At 44.8% G+C, this 21,103-nt stretch overlaps 1 protein-coding gene across 7 annotated transcripts in view; it reads left to right on the forward strand.

Moving 5' to 3' along the window:
- TLL2 (tolloid like 2) overlaps positions 1-21,103 on the forward strand; it is a 126,472-nt gene that overhangs the window by 53,555 nt on the left and 51,814 nt on the right. For 6 of the 7 annotated variants that reach the window (XR_010071649.1, XM_063339078.1, XM_063339076.1 and 3 more), the window contains 6 exons: positions 4,819-4,896; positions 7,667-7,837; positions 9,825-9,942; positions 10,340-10,518; positions 10,816-10,921; positions 16,430-16,554. Coding sequence is in view for 6 of the 7 variants with exons in the window: in XM_063339078.1 (XP_063195148.1) it covers positions 4,819-4,896; positions 7,667-7,837; positions 9,825-9,942; positions 10,340-10,518; positions 10,816-10,921; positions 16,430-16,554 (777 nt within the window). In the remaining variant the exon portion in view is untranslated. The remainder of the gene's footprint in view (positions 1-4,818; positions 4,897-7,666; positions 7,838-9,824; positions 9,943-10,339; positions 10,519-10,815; positions 10,922-16,429; positions 16,555-21,103) is intronic. The other variant, XM_063339080.1, reaches the window with a different exon arrangement.

Raw genomic sequence — 21,103 nt, forward strand, 5'->3', positions numbered from 1 at the left:
TGGTTCAGACTACTTGAGTTTTAAAAAACCCCAGAATTAGAACATGCACAGCAATAAATATCTTCAGCTCTAAGTTGCATCTTGTGCAAGATAAATTTCCAGGTCCAATATATTACTACTTCTCCTAGTCTCACCCTGTCTTGTGGGAATTATGGGTACTGAATGGAGTCTGCTTCCTGCTCTTTCATCAGGTTACACATCTTTTATCCTGTGCTAGTGGTACAAGGGAACTGCAAACAGCATAGTTTTGATGGCATGCTTTTGTGCTCTCTCTCTCTTAATATGTTGTATTTTATTTTGGTTCCAGCTGAACAACTTGGACTTCTTTTAACAAAATTGGATTTTCATTTTCCTCTTTTGGAAGAGTGGGAGAAACTACTTTTTTCCCAATGATGCTACAAGCCCGCTGCTTTCTGCTTTGCTGGACCCCTACCTACCCCTTCAGGCTGCCTCTCTCATTCCTGCAAACAATTTAGGCACCTGTTCTTCATCCAGGGTTGCAAGCATAGTGGATTTATCTCAGATTTACGGTGCATTTGAACTACTGGATGTTTCTGTCAGTCAGCGAAGCTTCCTTGTCAGTGCTGGTCTGTGGGAAACAGAAAAAATGAGTTGTTGTACAAGTGCACTGTAGGTAGAAGATGAAATGTTCCCAGCCTGGATCGGATTGAGAATCTCCTGTGTGTTCTCTGCCAGGTCGTGCACAGAAATTAAGTTATCTAGTTAAGGAGTCCATCAGTGTCCTGCTGAGGTCATAGCTGTTAAGCAGGACAAATTGTTAGGAAGGATTGAATCATAAAAATGTGGGAGTTAAAAGAGCTTAGGAGATCTGGTACAGCTCTCTGCACGAAGGCATGATCTAACAAATTCTGTATGATCCCTGGCTGTGGTCGTAGCAGACAAAGCTTAAACAGTTGGGCTGGAGAAAGGTGATGTCTGGTCTGGCACAGCAGCAGGTGGGAAGTACTGAGGATGAAAGTTATCTTGGAGGGCTTGTTAACCACTGGATATATATTAAAAAACAGAAAAGCCAATCCTGTTTTGTTCGTCTCATTATGGGTTACTGTAAGCGGTAGACCAAGCCTGCCTATTTATTACAGTATTGGCCTTCCACAGAGCATTGTGTCAAACTGAATATCTCCATTCTCCCCTTCAGTGTTTCTAATGATAATAGGTTTCAATACATACGTGGGCATTTCATGCTCTGGAGCAGTAACGCTGGCATCTGCTCTGCTGTTGGAGGTGACAGAATGGACCGACAGAGAGATACAACTTCAGGAGCACGTTGAGGAGGCAACAGAACCTGCACCCTATGTGCAGCTGTTTCCAGATGCAAGGTGCATTTCTTGGCTTCCTTATTTATTGATTATGGCACATCAGTTACTTATCTTTGTTTTGCTGCGATCATGCATTAGCCTTCTCTTGGGAAGAATCAGAAGAGAGGGCTAACTGTCTGTCAAGTCACTTTAATCTTTGGGATATGTTTAGGTGTCATAAGGGTAGGAAATGTCTAAAAGCTCAAGCAAATATAGTAACAGTATCTTCCAAACTTCTCATGTATGATTCAAAAACACCCTTGTGGGAGAGAAGGTTATGGGTGCTCCCTGTCTGCACTAGTGGGATTAGTAGTGTTTGAAAATATCCGATATATCTGCACACCCATATCTGGCCTTTGTGTAGTGCTCTCCCTTTTCATCGGCTACAATGAGACAAAATATGCAAAGATGTTGTAGATTTCATTAGTCACACTAGTTTATTCAAACATCTCCTTTGCATAAGAAACCAAGGCTTGCACTGATCTCTGGGAAAGAATGTGCTCGCAGCTTGGAAAAGCAGCCTGCGCAAATGACACGGCAGCACGGCAGAGGTCAGCAGCTCGGGTGCAGGAGAGGGGCCCCGGCTGTAGGGTTTGGTGCCATCATTTGCAATTCAATCCCATACAGTTCCTTCTTAGGAGAACAATTCACTAAATGCGGAGTTGTTCTTTTTTCCTAATTCAGCATATAATTCACCTCCCAAATTCAATTAAGAAGCAATCTGTTTGTGACTGGAAGCAAGCTGCATTTATTTAGAAATACAAAATTATCCTTTGCTTCAGCAAAGACCGCATGCCTTAATAATTCTGGTGGTGAATGTCTGGTTGGGGTTTCCTTTAAATGGAATGGGATATTGTGTGAAGAATAGCATACTTTGGGGCGGGGGGGTGAGAATTCCTGGGGATGTAAAATTTAACTGAGAAGAGGAACTTTTGTTGGGATTGGGCTTAAGGAAGTGACGAGGACTGGTCATGAAAGAAAACAAAGGGAAATCTTAGGATGGGACATTGAGGCTGGAAAAGAGCGATAGAGTTCAGAGCAATCCATCTTGTTGAATCAGGCTTGTTCCTGTTCACACATCTAGTGGCTTTTGTCCAGTCAAGCGCTGTTAAATTATGGCACTTCCTCTGGGAGACAATCCCCTGATTTAGTGCGTCTCTTGGACCAGGAAGCTTTAACCTATAGTCAGCCGAGAGTGAGTATTTTACTTTCCTCCGGTTTATTTTATTGCTGTCTTTCATCATCCCTTTCCTGATATTCTAATTAGTTATAGTAGTATAATGTCAGAGAGGTAGAATTTGATGCCCCTCCTCCAAGGTGTCAGAGACGTACCTTTTCCCCTGTCCTTGCCCCCTTGGAGAAGGGTTTGTGAGAAGCCAGCTCCAGAGCAAAAAGAAGAGTTTTCCAGCTGGCAAAGCAAGACTGGTTTGGGGGCTGGAAGATGTCCAGCTCTCTTGAAAGTGGGACATCTCTCTTGAAGTGTCCACACAGCATCCAGCAGTGCTGTATGACTAACAGTGTCTCCCTTTCTGCATGTGGTGGTTGATCATGCTATTCCTGTTTTACCTTGCCATCAAGACTGTAAAAACTTGCTCTTGCTAATACCTCTGCAGAGATCAGCTCATTCAGCCTCCCTTCTGCTCACAGGGGAACCACAATAACAAGGTGGGGAAGGAGGGAGGGGGACAACAGCAGTGGTATCAGCACCACCTTCTTAAGGCTGTGATTGTAGTCCCAAAGCATGTTTTATTTATCTGTTGTACATCTTGCTGTCTCACATGTTGTGCTTTTCTCACCCTAGGCACTGTTTTTGAGTTCTCCCTCGTACTGCAGTCACTACAGAGAGCTTTCGTGCCAAAAAGGTGCTGGGCTGGTTTTCCATGTTGCGTCTGTGACTGTTCAGTGGCTTGCTGCCCAGGTTTCTATACTCTGTATAGTTGCTCTCTGGCTTCTGTGGTGTTCCCAAGTTGGACCTTGCAAAATGGGAAGCCCAGGAAACCTGGGAGACAGACAGCTATAGAAAGAAGACCCTTGTTCTTTTCTCTTTCCCCCTCCCCCATTTTCCAACCATTCTTCTGTCCCTTTCACTGCATTTTTCTTCTACTTTCTCTGTCCTGAATGTTGTCTTGCTGCTGGATGATCTCCTAGTTCTCCCTCCCTCCCCACACTCAGCAGCTGCTGGTACTACATAGAATTCAAATCTCAAGACTGTATGATCATTGGTCAACCTGCATTTAAGAGATGGCCAAAATACGAAAGCTATCCCAGGAACTTTAAATGCTTCCTGGAAGGTTGCATTTGGCGCAGCTCAAGTTACCAATGTAGCAAGAGGCTGGAGCAGGTACGCTGAAACAGTGGGAAACATCCCACTCCCCTTCCTTGTAGAATTCTGGTTTAAACTGTGAAGATTTGCACCTATTGAAGTGTCCAGATGCTGATTTTTAGAAATTCATATGTATTTTTTTTGCATGCGGGCAGGAGACATCTAAACAAGCCTTGAGAGGCTTTGAGTTACACAGTTTGGTGCACCTCACGTTGGAGATTCCATCCTTTCTCCCTGCTCCCCTTAGCGGGACAATCAGCAGATCCCTGGGTATATTTTATGGTAGACTGCAAAATTGTTAAGCACTCTGAACTTTTTATTCATTTAAACATTTTTAAGAAATTGAAAAATACCACAGAAAACCAATATTGTGAAAAAATAACTCTGCTTCTTTACCCACTTTGAAGTATTTAGCTTCTCAGAGTTTTGGGGATTGGGGGGGGCTTTATTGGTTTTTTTGTTTGTTTTTTGCTTTGCTGGATAATATTAGGGGAATTAGTTTAGAAACAGGCATTTTAGGGGAAGTGGAAAATGATGGTGATGAAAGATCAGAAAATATTTTGTGAACAGAAAAATATAGTTACAAAATCGAGACAGAAGATGCGTAATTCGGGGTCCTTCCAGTGCTCTAAAAACTGCTTTGATTAAAGCAAGTATCCATGAGCTGCCTGCGAGCATTCAGAACTTCGCTGTGTCTGGCACCTTGCTAGCCCGGTAGCTAAGTGAATATGAAGTGGAACTTGGTCCTCCTCCTGCGTTACCTGGTTGTGATTCTCTCTTAAGTAGATCATTCTTTGCCTTGACAGAGTACCTTTTTAGATTTGAGATTTAATAGTGGTACTTACAAGGAGGATGGTAGCAACAGTATAGCTCCTATTCTTAGTAAATCTCCGTGGAACTAGCCTTCCCTAGAGTGACTTTCTGCCTATTCAGAATATGGAAAAACTAAGGCACAGGATGGGAATGAGTTGCAAGGTGTCACTGTGAGCTAGGAACGAGTCCAGGAAAAGAGCCCAGCTTTATCAGGCTCTTAGTCCTTGTTCCTTGTACAGGGAAAGCAGTCAGTTTCTGTGGCTGCAGACCCACAAAAGGCATCACTGATGGCTGCTGTCCTTCCCATGTCAGAGCTCCGCCAGCCTACTCACCAGGAGATGCGTCTCTGCTCTTTTTCCTTTGCAGGAGGCCTGGGAGAACAGACTCTTGTGCCAAGTGAGAACGCCACTTCAACCGATCGTAGTAACAAAGCAGTTAAAAAGGGTAATGTGGTACCCCACCCAGACCTTTGGGTATCTTTTATTTACTTTTTTATCCCCTGTAAAACCAAGTTTTGTCCTGTGTTACATGTGTGTGCCTCCGTGCCTAGGAGACCAGCCTTGCCCAGGCATCTGCATTTGTTGCTGTTGGTGGACTCTCTGCAAGGGTGGGTTTGCCTTGTATAGTGTGGTGGGTTGACCCTGACCAGCAGCCAAGGACCCACACAGCTGCTGGATCACTATTCCCCTCCTCCAGCAGGATAGGTGACACAGCAGGAACAGCAAAAGTGAGAAAACTCAATGGTTGAGATAAAGACAGTTTAATAACTGAAGAAAAGAGGGGGGCGGGGGGAAAACCCAAACCAAAAAGAAGTGATAAAAAGCCAATTGCTCACCTCCATCCACAAGCAGACAGATGGCCAGCCAGTTTCTGAACAATGGCAACCTTGGAAGACAAAATCCATTTGACCAACTTGGGTCAGCTGTCCCAGATGCATCTTCTCCCAGATTCTTGCCTATCCCATGTCTACTTGCTTGGGGATTGGAGAGGGCTCAGCAGAGTGGGAAAAAGAAGGCCTTGACACCGTGCAAGCACTGTTCAGCAATAGCCTGAACATTGGTGTGTTATCAACACAGTTTTAGCCACAAATACAAAACATAGTACCTTACAGGCTACTATGAGGAAATTTAGCTCCATCCCAGACAGACTCAGTACATACAGGTAGCCATGACTGTCACCGGCACGGCAAAACCATTTTACTCCAAGGCAGAGAGCATAACGCTAGCTGGCTGCTCCTTGCTGTAGGGATGTTTCAGCTAAACCAGTTTAAGCTTCTGTTCCTCTAAAGCAAGGCTGTCACCCAGGCCAAGTTTTGCAGTTGGCTTCTCCTACTCATGTAGGTAAGGTGTTGCTTACAGGATCAGTCCAGACCTCTGATCTTTGAGCATTGCTTGTGTCTTGAGACCCTCTCCCTTCTTCCAGCTGTGGCCCTTGCAATGGCCCCAGCACTACCTCTGTGGAATACGTGTATCTAAGAAAGGGAGAGCAGCTCTGATTTCATTGTGGGAACCCACAACTCAGAGGGTCCAGCAGCTGGTTTGGGGATGGAGCAGCTTCTGAAATGCTGGGTGCAGCCAGCATGCTGGGGAGGTGCTCAGGAGGAAGAGGAATAAAAGGCAAAGTCCCGCCTTTGTCCTTTAATTCAGAGCAAAGCCTCCATCAGGAAGGGGTGGACCTGGTAAAGAAGGAGGGAGAGTTTGAAGTTCATTCCTTTCACCCCCCCTGCACTGCCTTAATTTCCTTCCCATTGTTTTGATCCCCTCAGCCTTGACAGTAGTGGTTTGCTTCCCTGTGCTGCTGCTGGAGGGATGAATGGGAGAAGAGGCTCTTGGCAGCTCCTCTAGTCGCTGGAGGAAGGTCTCGGTGGGGCTTGTGCTTTTTCATAACCCAACAGCCAATGTCCCTGACTTGGGAAGCAAAGCTGTAGCCAGTCTTGCTGATTTCCATACAAAGCACAAGACCGCAACTAAAGCTTAGATGCCTCCTCTTGGAGCTTCATAGAGGCCCACCAACACTGAGAAGCCACCACCAGCAGTGCTGTCTCTCAAGATGGCAAGAGAGTTCCCTTTAGGCCAGCACCCTCTGCAGGTGTAGCAACCCCTGCACTCTATTATTCCTTTGCCCAAGTCCAGCTGATGGGTTGGCTATGCAATACAGGCAGTTTATCTAAGAAATGGTGTCTACACAGTCCTTACATGTGCTAGTAAAACCCAGCTGGACTAAGGCTGCTTTGAAGTTTGGGGTCACCCATGGCAAAGGAAATAGGGGATGAACAGCCAGGAAGTTCTGAAAGGAGGATATTTTCTGCTGGATCAGACCCGCACCACATTAAAAGTGCAACTTGTGTAGAATCAGAGCAGAGCTGGAGCAGCACAGATGCAGGGCAAGGTGCGTGTCCTGCCTAGAAGCCTGCATGAATCCTCAGGCAGGTTTTGTGGCCAGCACCGAGCACCACAGCCAGGGCTCCTCTGCCTTTTTAGCAAGAAATGAGACACGTGTTCTGTTTTCCCTTTTGTATTTTTGCTCCTTTTCATTAAAATGAAGATATTCATCATGGATGGAGATTTGTGCTAAGTAGAGAATGCCTCAGCTTTTCCACCCTGAGCATCCCTCCTCCAGCAGAGACTGTCTGATCTGTATATGTTTCCAAACCACCCAAGACCAAGCACGTGAATACAAACAATTTTATATAATACTTTTCAGCCTTGAGTATAGGTTTCAGTCTGAGGGGTCTGTCCTTTTCTTCCAAGGGCAACTTGAATGAGTAGTTGTTGCTATTGTGAAGCTAAACCTGCCAGAACAAACCTTCCTCTGCAGGTCTGGATGAGTAGGGCAGGTTGAGAATATATAGTGACACCTGGGCTTGTTTGACCTCTCTCCTCCTATTCCCCTTGTTTAAGTACTGTGTCCCCATCTATAAAGTTGCTGTTGGAGAGAGTGGGTGGATAGAGATGGGGGGTGTCCCTCCATACTTTTCTGGGAGAACAGGTTTGGCATAGTGCATATTGACGCTCTAAGGCAAGAAGGGCCAGGTTGCTACAGATTAACTATCTCTAAATCCCAAACAAATCACTGGCAAATCTGGCAATGGCTTCTGGTTTGGATTAACATCTTGCTTTTTCTGTTTTTCTTTTTCTGAAGCTCCAGGGTATTACCTGAGGGCTGCACGTGGAACTAAAGAGGATTTAAACAGTGTTGCCACTCTGTCTTGCAGACGGCAGGCAGAACACAACGCTTGCGAGGAGGCCGAAGAGGAAGGAATATAAAGATGAGTCTGGGATGGATACACGCTCCTCTCCCAGAGTGCGCAGGGCAACCACAGCCAGGGCTGAGAGGATCTGGCCAGGGGGAGTCATCCCCTATATGATCGGAGGAAATTTCACTGGTCAGTAGTGAAAACATTGCTCCCTGTTTGCTCAGGGGTGAGTGTCTCAAAACGCGTGGGAGATCTCGGGAGCAGAGTTTTCCCACAAATGACTTGGATCCTTGGGAACCTTTCTCCTGAGGCAGGGTGGGCATGTGGATGCACAAGAAACTGTGCACTGTGGAAACCTGAGACTGAAGTGTGCGGTGAGGTCGTTCTTCTCTTGGAGTCCAAGAAATAATTGAGTGACTCAATTACTTTTCTTGATTGCTTCAGGGACCAGCACTTGTGAGCTGTGCTCACTCCCTGTGTTTCCCGAACAGGATCCTCTCTGCTGCTGGAAGAGCAGAAGTACCCTGGGTTGCTTTCTGAATCCCCACTCAGAGAACTTTCCCTGTGCACTTTGCTTCCTGACCTGCTGTTTTCTGGGCATCGAACTTCAGGGTCTCCCGTAGGTGTAGGAGGGAGAGAAACAGTGAGCTGTGTCCCACGGTGCATGAGGAGGTCTCTGAAGTATCCTTTTTAGGATCTTTATAGCATCTTCTGGGCACTGTCCAAACTAAAGTAACTCTTGTAAGTCTCTCATGCAAAGCAGACAGACAACTTGCTCTGATGCCACCTCTCCAAAGCTCAGTGGTTCCCCATTGGATTGGTTTCATTGACTCATGGATGACAAATGTTCTGTGCCTTACTGGAGCCAGCTCCTTCCCGTCTCCCCCAGGCTGGCTCTGCCATCTTCCTCATAGATCCAGCAGACCTTATTCCCTTGGGTTCCCATAATATATTTTGTCGGAGCACCCACACTGCTGCCAGGAGTCTATGAAGCCCCAGTGGAAGGGTCTGTTCACCTCCTACAAAGGGAGGGGCTCATGCAACCTGTCAGGATATTGAGTAGCCTGCTAGCCACAGCTGTCCCCCCACACTTGTCAGAGAACAGCCCTCTCCATCCCTTGGGATCTGATGAGAGAATCTTCTCTGTGTTACAGTGTCCCACTGCCCTAACTAGAGGTAGGTAGCGCCATCCTTCCCTTTGGGTGACAGTGTAAGAAGCAGCTCTTACTGTACCACAGTTCCTTCTTGCAATCAGCTTGGTGTTTTTCCTCAGCTTAATCCCACCCTGGAGCTCCTCTCTGTATTCCTTGGGTCTTACTGATGTACTTCTGGCCTTTCCCCCCTCTCTAGTCGCTCTTGAGAGTGGCAGCTTGCTCTGCATCCCTGTGGGTACTGGAGGCTGTGCTGGACAGGCAGTACTGTAGGGAAGCCTCCTGAGGCTGTGTACCGCTCTGGGGCATCGCTTCCCAGTTGTCTGTATGACCATTCTGGATGCTGCTGAGTGACTGCTGGAGGTACCCTGGTCCCTAGGGAGGGGAGGTTCTGTGGCCTCTCTTCTTGCTAGTGTGAGACAGGCGTATTACCTTACTTCTCAGGTGTCTCTGTTAAGTCCTGAGCTGTCCCTCAGTCGGAGCACAGAGCAGCAGTGTATCTCTGCACCTTCTTACACTGCCCTGAGACTGATCCTAGCTCCTACGTAGTTTATGCTTCTAATTTTAAAGATAAACTACCTGACGACAGCTTTGCCTTTGCCAGAGGAGCATTTGTAGCACCCATGAGATTCCTGGATCTAGAAAGCTGTGTGTGGTCATGTTACATTGTGTCATGAGAGCAAATTTGGCACACCACTGAGTAGCTGGTGTGCAGATCAGAACACCCGGCAGCTCTGCCAGAATGACCTCTATGTAGTGAGGTGACATTTCTCACATGCAGAAATATCGATGTGCTTCAGCAAGTTTACTACCTGCTTAATTAGAACAATTAAATCATGAAGCACAAGGAGAGAAAAGGATGATACAGTAAGTTAGTGCTATATTTGGAAGTGAGTCCTGGATTCCTAGAGTTATAAGATTGTTCGTTGGAAAGATTGACTGTTCCCCTGTCCAGATGAAGTCCATTAGAGATTTTCCTGAAAGCCAGGCTTTCACTGTTTGCTCTTCTTGGATTTCTTTTTCAGGAACGCAAAGAGCTATCTTTAAGCAAGCGATGAGGCACTGGGAGAAGCACACTTGTGTGACGTTTGTGGAGAGAACTGATGAAGAGAGTTTCATTGTGTTCACATACAGAACATGTGGGTAAGTGACACACACATTCCCTACAGCTATCTGTGTTGCAAACAGATGGGTTTCTAAGTCTAGCTCTGGTAAGAATAGACCAATGGCTACATGGAGGAATCTACCACAGAGATGCATCTGGTCACTTCCAGTAAGGATTGCCAGGATAATTTAATATTTGCTCAGAAGAAGGTGCTAAGCCTTTCTGGATTCTTTTTCCTGGGATAACACTTAAGTGTATATATGCATTTTTTGTCGATAAACACTTAGGTGTTTTCTTTATACATACAATCACATGTGTAAGTGTATGCAACTGCTGGCCTGTCCCGTACCCTGCCAGATGCCATCCTCTGTTCCTATGTCTTAGACTTCCCCAATTCACTGATGTGCTTCAAGGGGTTTTGGGTTTGTTTTCCAGATGTTGCTCATACGTGGGTCGACGAGGAGGGGGCCCTCAGGCTATATCCATTGGAAAGAACTGTGACAAGTTTGGTATTGTGGCTCATGAGCTGGGTCATGTGGTGGGTTTCTGGCATGAGCACACACGACCTGACAGGGACCAGCATGTCACGATCATCAGAGAGAACATACAGCAAGGTAAAATAGCACTTCAGGTTATTCCACCTGGCTTTGGATGGGTGGAAACCTTTCTTGCTGGACTTGTGGAAAACCCCTAGTGGTGTGTAGGTTGGGATGGAGAAGAAGAAATATTGCTAGTCCTTGCCTAGAACAAGGGTCAAAATAGTTGGGTGAATAGAGATTTTGGATGTCCATCTGGAATTGTTGGAACATAGGAGCATATCACTTTCATTCTAGGTGCTCAGAGGTGGAGGGCTTGCTTTTTTTTTTTTTTTTAAGTGATTTGTATTTTTCCCTTTGTGTCTGGCATCACAGGTCAGGAGTACAACTTTTTAAAGATGGAAGCTGGGGAAGTGAACTCACTGGGGGAGACCTATGACTTCGACAGCATCATGCACTATGCTAGGAACACATTCTCCAGGTGACAATCCAAGATTACATGTCCTTAGGACTATTTTCAGTAGTTGTCTGTGGGATACGTGGAGCCTAGAAGGAGACCTGTGATCTGTTGTAGAGATATGTGGCAGTTGCAGTGAGCTCTGCTGCATTGCAAAGCTTGGAAAACATTTGAAAAAGCAAAGTGGGTGAACAGAAGTATGGTGGACTCCTGTTTTCCTGTCCACACTATATTAACCCACTGCTGATAATCTCAGAGACCTTCCAAAGCCATGTTAGCATGTTTTGCAACCTTCCCAGACAGCGTGTATGTATGTGTATGTGTGTACCCTTCAAGGGGGTTATGCTAAAAACACCTTTCAATCTCTTGGTTGTCCAGCTCGTGCTTTGGAGTCACAATATTGCCTTCTGAATCCCTAGCAACTTTGCCAAGGGAGAATTTAAACTCTAGATCGTGATCTTTAATTGTGTGGCTATTTTTTTAACTGTTTATGCATGTGCTTTAGATGTGGCCTCTCAGATCTATGATTCTATGTGACTGGGTTCTTTATGGAGAATTTTTCAGTTCTGTTCCTGTCGCAAATAACTGGCTGATTTCAAGGGCTGTTTGCCCTTGATTTCCATCTCATCCCTGCAGATGGAGCCCATTTTATGATCAGACAGCTCTACTGGCTGTAGAGGTGAAACGAGCAGTTATTTATGTCCTGGATTTGGAATGAGAGCTACTGGATGACCAGCTCCATTTTGTTGTGTTATTTAAAGTTTTTTCCATAAATCCCACTACTTCTCCTTCGCAAGAGCTTTAATTTGCTGCATACCATGAGTAAAGGGGATCAGAGGCAGAATGCAAGTATTCACGCTCTTGAGAACTTTCTGTTGCAAAAATTAAGTCTTTGGGGCTTTCTAAAAATTTTCTTACTCACCTGTTGTATGGAATTGCCAAGCCTATTGTTTTCTGTTTTTGTTTCTGGAACTTCATGTCAAGCAGGGGGAAATTACCAAGCTTGCTGAAACGCTGCTTGTTCTGGCAGGGGAAAATGGTAGATGGGCAAGGGTGCTTTGCAGCCTTCAGAGATTTCTTTGGGTCAGATACCCAAAGCAAACAATTTTTCTTCCCTTGAGGCATCTGCTGGACCCTTCCAGCATTTGCTAGACTCTAAATGGTTAGAATTGTCTTGCACAAAAGCAGGATTAAGTTATTACTGCCATTTATATTGTGGATGCCTTTGAGTCTGTGTCTCTTGAAAACCATGGTCCTTCAGAACACTGCTGGGCCAAAAAGGGATAAAAATGGCAAGAGTCCTTCTAAATTTAAATTGGTGCTTAATAGGATTTTTAAGTCTGTTTTCTTTAAGCCCTTTGTCCCTATGACCCACCCTCACCCCAGTAGCAGTCTTTGTGTAGTGATTGAACTGAGCACTAAGTGCCTCTGTGGGCTGATTGTGCTCTCACAGTAAATAGGCAGGGCTGGGAACAGGCTTTTACTTCACCAAGACCTGTCTTGACATCTGCTCCCCTAAAGGAACGATGCTTCCTTTGACCAATCAGTAGAGATTTGTGAGTGTATGCATGTCACCTTCCCTCCTTACTGAGGTTTGCGGATGCTGGCCAATTGCAACCAAAACTGACAAAAGCATGAAGTCCACGAAGATAGTAAGTTCCAGCAAGGTTTCATTAAGATCAGTGGCTAGGATAGCCCCTGCATGATGCTGCTAAGGGAAGAACTGTAGTGGGCATGTTAATACATTAGCATACACCAGAAAGTCCACCTAGGAAAAAGATGGTCTAAGCAGCATCCCACCAGCAGAGATGGGATGTGTGAGTGAGGAGGAGGTGAAGGACACAGAGCTGTGTCTGTGACTTGTTGTCTTGAAGAAACTCTTATGTGGCACTTGGCACAACCTTGTTGTTCATGACTCCTGACGAACATTGATGATAGCAAATCATATGGCGTTTGCCATGGTCAAATGCGTCTGCAGATCCTACACCCTTTTTATTCTGAACTTTGTGCTTAGGACAGAAAGGTACAGTTTTTCTGAGATACAATGAATCATAGAACCATAGAATGGTTTGGGTTGGAAGGGACCTTAAAGATCATCTTGTTCCAACCCCCTGCCATAGGCAGGGACACCTCCCACTAGACCAGGCTGCTCAAAGCTCCATCCAGCCTGGTCTTGAACACCTCCAAGGATGGGGCATCCGCAGCTGCCCTGGGCAACCTGTTCCAGTGTCTCAACACCCCCACAGTAAAGAATTTCTTCCTAATATCTAATCTAAATATCCCCTCTTTCAGTTTAAAACCGTTAGTCCTTGTCCTATTGCTACATCCTCTCATAAAGAGTCCTAGCAGTGGAAATTGTTTCCCGTGGTGCTTTTGAAAATTTCTGCAGGAGTCACTGTTTGTTTTCAGTTCACAGCAAAACATATTTCTCGTTTGCATCTGTGGCTAATAGGAATAGAGTATGGCACAACAGACTGTAATGGCAGCAGTAACCGGTTTTTACCATGGGAACTTCTGTTCCTGTCTATGTCAGAAAGTTGCCTGTTTTGCAGAGTATGACTGCAGGCTTTTATTTCCTGGTGCATTCCTTACAGACGTGGCAGCAAATTAAATTGACTATTGCTGCCTCATTAAACAATTTATTTTACTGCTGTCAAGACTCATAAATGGCAGCTTAGCAATAAGAAAGTTTAAACGTCCATGGAGCCCTAAGCAAATAGCGGGTTACCTTAATTCTCTAAACCTCTTGCTAGTAGACATGGCAGCACAGCCTGGAGTTACAAAACATGACCTCTGCGAAGCTCCCATTTGAATCAGGATGCAGGTAGCACTGTCTGCATGTCAAAGGGCATCTTCTGGATGTATTGGCAACACACCATCCTAATCCTGAAAAGATATATACGCATGGCACTTACATCCTCCACAGGTTTTACTGTGTGAAGTAGGGTTATGTTGTCTCTCCTCTGCAGGTGGGCATATAAATACAGAGTTGGGACAAAATGTAGCTGTCTGCAGCAGAGTGTTTAATCTGCCTTCAGCATCTGCGTCCTTGAGTGGTGTTTAAAGCACCTGTATCTATTGGCCCATCAGATGGGATGGTGAATATTCAGTGTTTCTCAAGATCGGTTGATAATTTCATAATGTTTACATAACACTTTACACATTCAGGGTACTATGCGGATGCTAATGCCTTGAAAGCATCTCTGCTTAAACTCTGTCATTCTTAGCTAGTAGCTATGGTGGGTTGTTGTGCTTGACTTACCACTGCATTGGGCAGCTAATGCATGCTGCCCATGCCTGGACAACAGGAGAACAGGACATCCAGGATTCCTGTGTTCTTTTCCTACCTCTGGGAGGACAAGTTAGGTACCTTATTCAAGAATGGTTCTGGTGTTAGAGTGCCTGAGTTGCTCTGTTTAATGATGTCTGCTTGGTGTTTATTAATTTGTGAACCAAAGTATCGGTGCCCTTAGAAATGCTTGCAAACGTGCAGCTTAACATCGTAAAGTGTTGTTAAGCAGATAGGGTTTGGGTGGACAGCATGGGCCTGCTGGGACCTGTGTGCTTTAGGCCAGAAGGACTCTTCATTGTACTCAGTTCCTTTGATTGTAAAATGAGAGGAACTGTTCTTACTGCCTCCTAATTTGGAGTCATGTTCAGCAATGCACGTGAAGGAAGCACAGAATTCAGTTGGTGGTAAAAGCAAAACCAGAAATCTTATTGACCCAAGCTAGGGTACAGCCTTCTGGAAGAAAATGTGTGTGGCAGGTAAGAAGGGATCACAAATTAATTTGAAGCTGTGAGCTGTTTGTGTTGTGTGAGCAGTACCCTAAGTGTATGCTCTGTGCAGGAAGCTGGGGCTGTGAGTGCACAGTCATCAGCACTGGAATGGGAAAAAATCAAAAGTGTAGGTGTGCAAGTGATGGTTTCTCTATTAAACTTTGTCATTCTTCCCTGTTTGAGTCTGGAGATCTGCAGAAAGCATTTCACTGGCCACAGAAGTATGTCCCTGCCAAATGCTGAGTTCTTCTGTGAAGTCCTGAGGAGGCTTGAAAACTTAGTGAGCAAACCGACCTGTTTCTCTGTTTGTGGTGTTTCTGGAATTGGACAATTTATTTTCAACATAAACTTAAATAAATTAAGCCCGAGGCATGCAGCTGGCATGTAGAATGCCAGCCTGAATTTGTCAATCAAAATTTGATGGGCTTACCTCTGAGCACTGATTTTAGTGCTGATCGGGAATTTTCCTACTACTGGAAAAAAAACAACATCCCCTATGCAAGAGTTGATTCTAGCTTTTCAAACAGATTGAATTCCTTCCCCTCTATTTCTTCCTTCAGTTTGAATATTTACATAAGCATTTTTCCCTGCAAAATACGTTTAATAGAATGATATTTTCTGTTCAAGAACATTGGCTGCAGCTCTGGACAGCTGTGATCCAAATAGTCTGCTTGCAGTATTTATTTAAAATTAACCAATAAAAAAAAAAACCCTCTCAGACTTCTTCCCAAGGCTCTTATGCTGCTGAGCAGCCCAATGAACAGAATTACTGGTGTACTTAGAGCTTAACCCGTACTTGAAGACTCTTGTGTCAGGACTAGACAGCACTAAAATTATTGCTTCTGCCCTGATTTCCCATCAGACTTTACGGACAGTTGTATGCCGACCTTCAGAAAGAGAAGTCTGCCTCCCAGGGCTGATGCTGAAGCTGTTAGCTTTGGTACATCCAAGCCTGTTAGACATTCAAGGGTGCAGTGAAATGGTTTCTGTGGACTGGAGAGCCTGGCCACGAGAGCTTGGACTTTACCAACCTGGAGTTCAGGTTTCTTATTCCTCCCTCCCACTTTAGCCCTGCAGTCCTAATGCTGCCTTGGAGTCTCTCTTGCGTGCAAGCTCGTGCTTGGATGCACAGACTTTGCATTTTGATAAATCCTTTTCTGGACCGAGATCAGAAGTGCAGTAGAGAGCTCCTGAGTATGAAGTACCACGTGGAAGAAATAGTTGCGAGCGAAAAGAGGCATAGAGAAATGGAGTTATTAGCTTGGAAACTCTTGCAGAACAAAGGTAGAGCACTTGATCTTTTTCTCTTGTCTGTGGCAACTGCAATCACTGCCAGCCGAACCCCATCTGCTACTGAACAAACTCCCCTTCCCTCTGCTTCTCTGGCTTAAGTGTCCAATCTGTGCTCCTGCTGAGCCAGATGTGCCATGAACCTTCTGCAAGAATATTTCATTGCCTTTTCTGATTTATGGTAAGGAATGTGTCTATACTCAAACAGCGTCAGCAGCAATCTTGATATATCAAAAGAGGAATTTACTGGCTTGGCAGACTCGCCTGTACATTTGGAAGCTATCTGCTCTGGCGAGAAGGGCACCTCAAGACATGCAGTTATCACAACCTGCATTACTCTTGCTTGTTAGCGTGGGATATATGGTGAAGGGGATGGTGTGGGAGGCCTGCCAGGGTGACTTTCAGTGCATCGTATCACTTTCCCTACTTCACTGCACTTTGTCTCTTTGTTCTTCCCTTTAGAGGGGTTTTCCTCGACACCATCCTTCCCCGTCGTGATGATAATGGGGTCCGGCCAACTATTGGTCAGCGTATTCGCCTGAGTCAGGGAGACATCGCTCAGGCAAGGAAGTTGTACAAATGCCCAGGTAAATATGGCTTGTGGAGATGGCGACAGCTTTATTGTAGACATATGGTTTATCATGTTTTACACATAGACACATGGAAGGCACTGGAGTTCAAGAGCAACTTAACAATCCCTTTGATGAAAGAGACTCAGGAAATGTAGACCATCAAATGCTTCAAGCTGGAGCTGTGGGAGAATTGAACTTGCCTAACACGTGTCTACTATTAATACTTTGCCAGTATTCGGTTTGGTTTAGGGCTTCAGGTTTGTCCAGTGTTCTTTACTGAAACAGGTAAGAGTAGGCTAGGGAGAGAGGCTGGGACAAGGCTTGTATTTTGCTGCTATTTTTGTGTACGTACACAGTCTGGAATGAAGGGTGTAGGCTCTGTTCATAGAAGATGAAATTGATGTACACGACTGTGGACAGAGTGGGGACTAGGAGTTAGCAAAGTGGCAGAGGGCTATCTGGTAGATCGAGGTCTCTGCACACCAATCGTCAAACTTCTGTTGAGTTATTTATATAGGGGGTGTCCCAGGGATGAGCCTTAAGGAAACCATAAGTGTACCTCTGCGATTATGGTGTGTTGCTCCGAGGCTTGGGACATAACCTGGAAGAAAGCTCAAAGATGCTGGTTTGTGAAACAGCCAAGTGCTAGAAGCTGTTGCTTTGGACTGTTTACGGGAGGGCTGTATCTCTTCCTCCTGCGAGAGGGTTGATAAACCATGAAGAGTTTTGATAGAGAACCCATATATGTATGTGTGACGTGCCAAAGACCAGTGGTCTGGGTCCTGCTTTATCTGGAGTCTGAAAAAGACTGTCAAAAAGAGCATTGGGGTCACATATATGATTGGGAGAATAAATTTACCTATCAGAACAAAAGGATCCTTTTAAAGTGGAGACGTTAGACAGTGAAAATTTATGCAACAGTTTTAGCTGAATAGGTTAATAGAGAAAGCTAGATTTCAGAGAATAAATCTGCCAGACTTAAGGACAGGTTGAATGTGAGGATGTAAAGAGAGGCTCGAAGCAAAGGTAGCACCCAGTCTGGTGCCTGTGGCATGGACTGCAGCCAACTAGGAAGGGAGATAGCATGGGAGGTGTGGTGCTTGGAAGGAGAAAATTTAATAAGCTCTGTTGGATTTCTGCTGGTAGTGAAACATCCATGAGAAGATATTGGAGAATGAGAGAGTTGCCCTAATTTGACAGAATGACCCTGTAACATTTGTAATCATGCAGGGAGGAAAAAAAGGACTTTTGCAAGCATGGCCCAGGAGTTTATCTAAATGAGTCGGTCTGGCCAGCGTATGGATCCAATTGAGGGTGGCTTTTACTGATCATAAACCTAGTACAATCACAAATGACTGATCTCTTGGAATAAGCATATCACAGAGCGAGGGGAGAAGGGGAGCAGAGAGCTAAGTTTTACCATTATACAGAGTCACGTCTTAAGTGAGTGGCTGGATAGCACTGCTCTGTGAACCCATCGTGAGGCCATGGAAAATGGCCAATAGCTGGTGTGCAAATCTGTTTCTTCTCTGTAGGATCTCACTGAGGATCAGCAGTGCGTCAGGGGCCTTGATGTTTGGGGATCACTGCTTAGCTGACAGTGAGTGATATAACTTTCTTAGGTGTGCTAGTTCTAACTAACATTGGTGGGTTTTTTTACCACTCATAATTTTCTCTAATTTGCTTTTGGTTGAGCAAGGTGTAGCTCTTGGAAAACTACCTCGCAGATTGTTTTAGGTATTGGTTCATTTGAATACTCAAAAAAAAAAAAATTACGTATGTCTTGCACCATGTTTTTTGATTGAGTCAGACTTAATCCAAGTAGCCTTTTCATTCTGATAGCTGGAAGCATCAACTACAGATTCAGATTTCTTGAGGCAAGCTGAAAAGCCTCTTTGGCCTGAAGTTAAAGTCAAACTACAAGCTACAGAGCAACTTACTTTAAAATGAGGACCCTTCTGAGTTTCAAGTTTCCACTTGCAAAGCAGAACTTTTCTACTTTTTATTTTTTTTCCACAAAGTTTTGCAGAGGTTATTGCAGTTCAGAAAATATTTTGCAGCAGAACGACATGAGCTTTAAGACTACTAAACCAATTTCCTTCCAATATCTATTGTTTTGGTTTCTTTTTTTTTTTCTTTTTTGCTTTGCATCAAAATGCATACACAGGTTGCATTTGAAGAGGAGGAGAGAAGAGAAGGGGTGCAATATATTTAATAACATGAACATCTTCAGCTGCCATTTGAATCAGTAGCTTGAAAAGTTCTCTTCTGCAAAATGCAAACCACAGGAGTTCAAAAACAAGGGACTTAAGTTGTGGGTTCGAGCAGGGTCTGAATGAGACTTTTGGTTGAGGACAACTTTGTTCAGTAATCAAGCTGAGGATTTTTAGGTAAAACACAACAACATAATCCAGAAGTTGAATGGCAGATGGTTTCACTTTTAGAAAGAGAGTATCCATCTGAGAATGCCTGAGAAAATTCCCCAAAAAAAGAGCTAGCATGGTGTAGGATGAGTTACAAGTATGCACTGGTACGAGCCAGAACGACTGCTGTGTCTATTGTAAGAAACAGGGCTCTCCAACTCATTAGACTGGAGCGCTTGTGGCTACTACAGTTAGGGCTGGCTTAGCTTTTCCATTCTAAAACCCTGCTGTTTTAAATTGCTCTTAATTCCCCAAAGCTTATACCTGCTGGGTTAAAGTTAGTGCCAAACCAGGAGAAACCAGATGAAATTTGCTGAAGGAATTTCTGGAAGGCAAGACGCATTCTGCTGCATAGTAGTAAATGCTAGATTTGATGTGGCTGCGTGGTTGAGGATTTGATGAGTATAGTCACTACAAAAGACTTCAAAACAGCACGTCCTGCTGTCTTGTGCTGTGCTAAAGGAAACAGGCCTGTGTGGCTGTGCTAACTGTGCAGGAATGGCTTACTATAAATTGGGAATGGTCCTGCTTTATATCATCCCATCCAATTCTCTGTGCAGCTTCAAAAAGATGTAGTGTACCAGTAACCAGCTGCAGAGCAGTAAATACTCAACTACTCAATTTACAAATGGCTTCTGAAGCGTTCACCTTTTTACTTTGCTTTTCACCTCTGTTCCTCTCTGGCAGCTTGTGTGTGCTGAATGGCCAGCCTCTCCCAGCTTATCTGGGGAGTTTCCTCTGCAAAGTTTGGATAGTTAGCTAGGTCTCCTTTCGTGACGTTTTAGCAGCGTAGTGTTTGGTGGCAGATATGTTAGTACCTGTTCCATAATTACAGTCTTGCCAGGTACTGTGTAATTGCACTTAGGAGAATTGAGTCTGGGCTGTCAGAAACCTTCACTGTAGTTCAGCTGACAGCAGTAATCCTCTTTGTCCTGTGTCATTATGGTCATGTAGTATGTGTTTCAAGTGATGTAGAGCTCTCTTTATCGTTTCATATTTGTTTAAATAGATTTTTGAGCAGAAAAAGAACATTTGTATATCTTGGTGAATTGTGGATTGGAATCCCCTATTTATTGGGACACCTTGTGAGATGTTGCCGTTCCTAGAGCCATGCTAAGGTGGTGGTCACTCCAGACCATGCATTGACCACTGGTGATGCCAGAGGATCAGCTGAAGAATGGCTTGCTGTCCTCAGAATAAATATTGCTGGGACTCATCTTCTTTGAGTTTATCTGCTGTGGCAGCATGCATTTCCTGGTTGAGGGTCCTAGGAGCATCCTGGGAGCTGGAATTATCCTAACAGATTCTGACATAGATAACAAGGCAAGAGAGGGTTTGGACCCTCATTTATTTTTTTTATTCCTCTGGGGCAGATGTGTGCATTTACCTGCCTGTTTTGCCCACTGGTGCTTTTTTCTAGTAGTTTAAAATGCCTTTGGCTTTCCTGACAGGAATCACTTTGCCAGATGCCATGCTGACCTGTACCTTGAAATGTGTGCAACTTGTTCCTAGTAGTGACTCCACCTTCCAGAGCACCCCTAGGAGCTGTTTGTTTGAGCAAAACTCTTTTTTGTGTCCCTGCCTATTCATCTAGTCTGACCTGTCAAGCTGTGGGTCAAACTACTTCAGGGAAATTAAGAATTTCTGGCCTAGGTGACTCCCTCTTCCCTTTTTGAAGATATTAAACTTTTTGAATGGGACCAGTCTCTTTTCACCTCCAACTTCCGACCCGCCCATCTAAATGTGATCATGGCTGAAAAATTAGTGAGTGTGTGATAGCATCAGGCAGAGGAACATCCCCTGGCATTTCCATGAGAAAGGGAGCCAGATGTTCGGCCTTGTCGGATCTTTCAAAGCACTGCTGCTTAAGGAGGGATTTTTGGGAGCTTCCTTACCGTCACTGAGGAAACGAAGCTGCAGGTCAAGGGCAGCTTTGTAACATCAGTGGGTTATGAAATTAGAAAATACAACTGGAAAGCAGGCAAGCCAAGGTCCCTGCTCCTTGGGATGGTATCTGCATGTGCCTAGTGTGTACTCTGAAGGAAACGGCAGCTTTGATATTTGTGATCCTCCGACCTAGCCAGTCAGCTGCTCTGCAGATGAGATGGTCACTCCTTGTTCCAGCTCAGTTCCTGGCTCAG

Source organism: Chroicocephalus ridibundus, chromosome 6 (assembly GCF_963924245.1).
Source record: "Chroicocephalus ridibundus chromosome 6, bChrRid1.1, whole genome shotgun sequence".
NCBI classification, from domain to species: domain Eukaryota; kingdom Metazoa; phylum Chordata; class Aves; order Charadriiformes; family Laridae; genus Chroicocephalus; species Chroicocephalus ridibundus.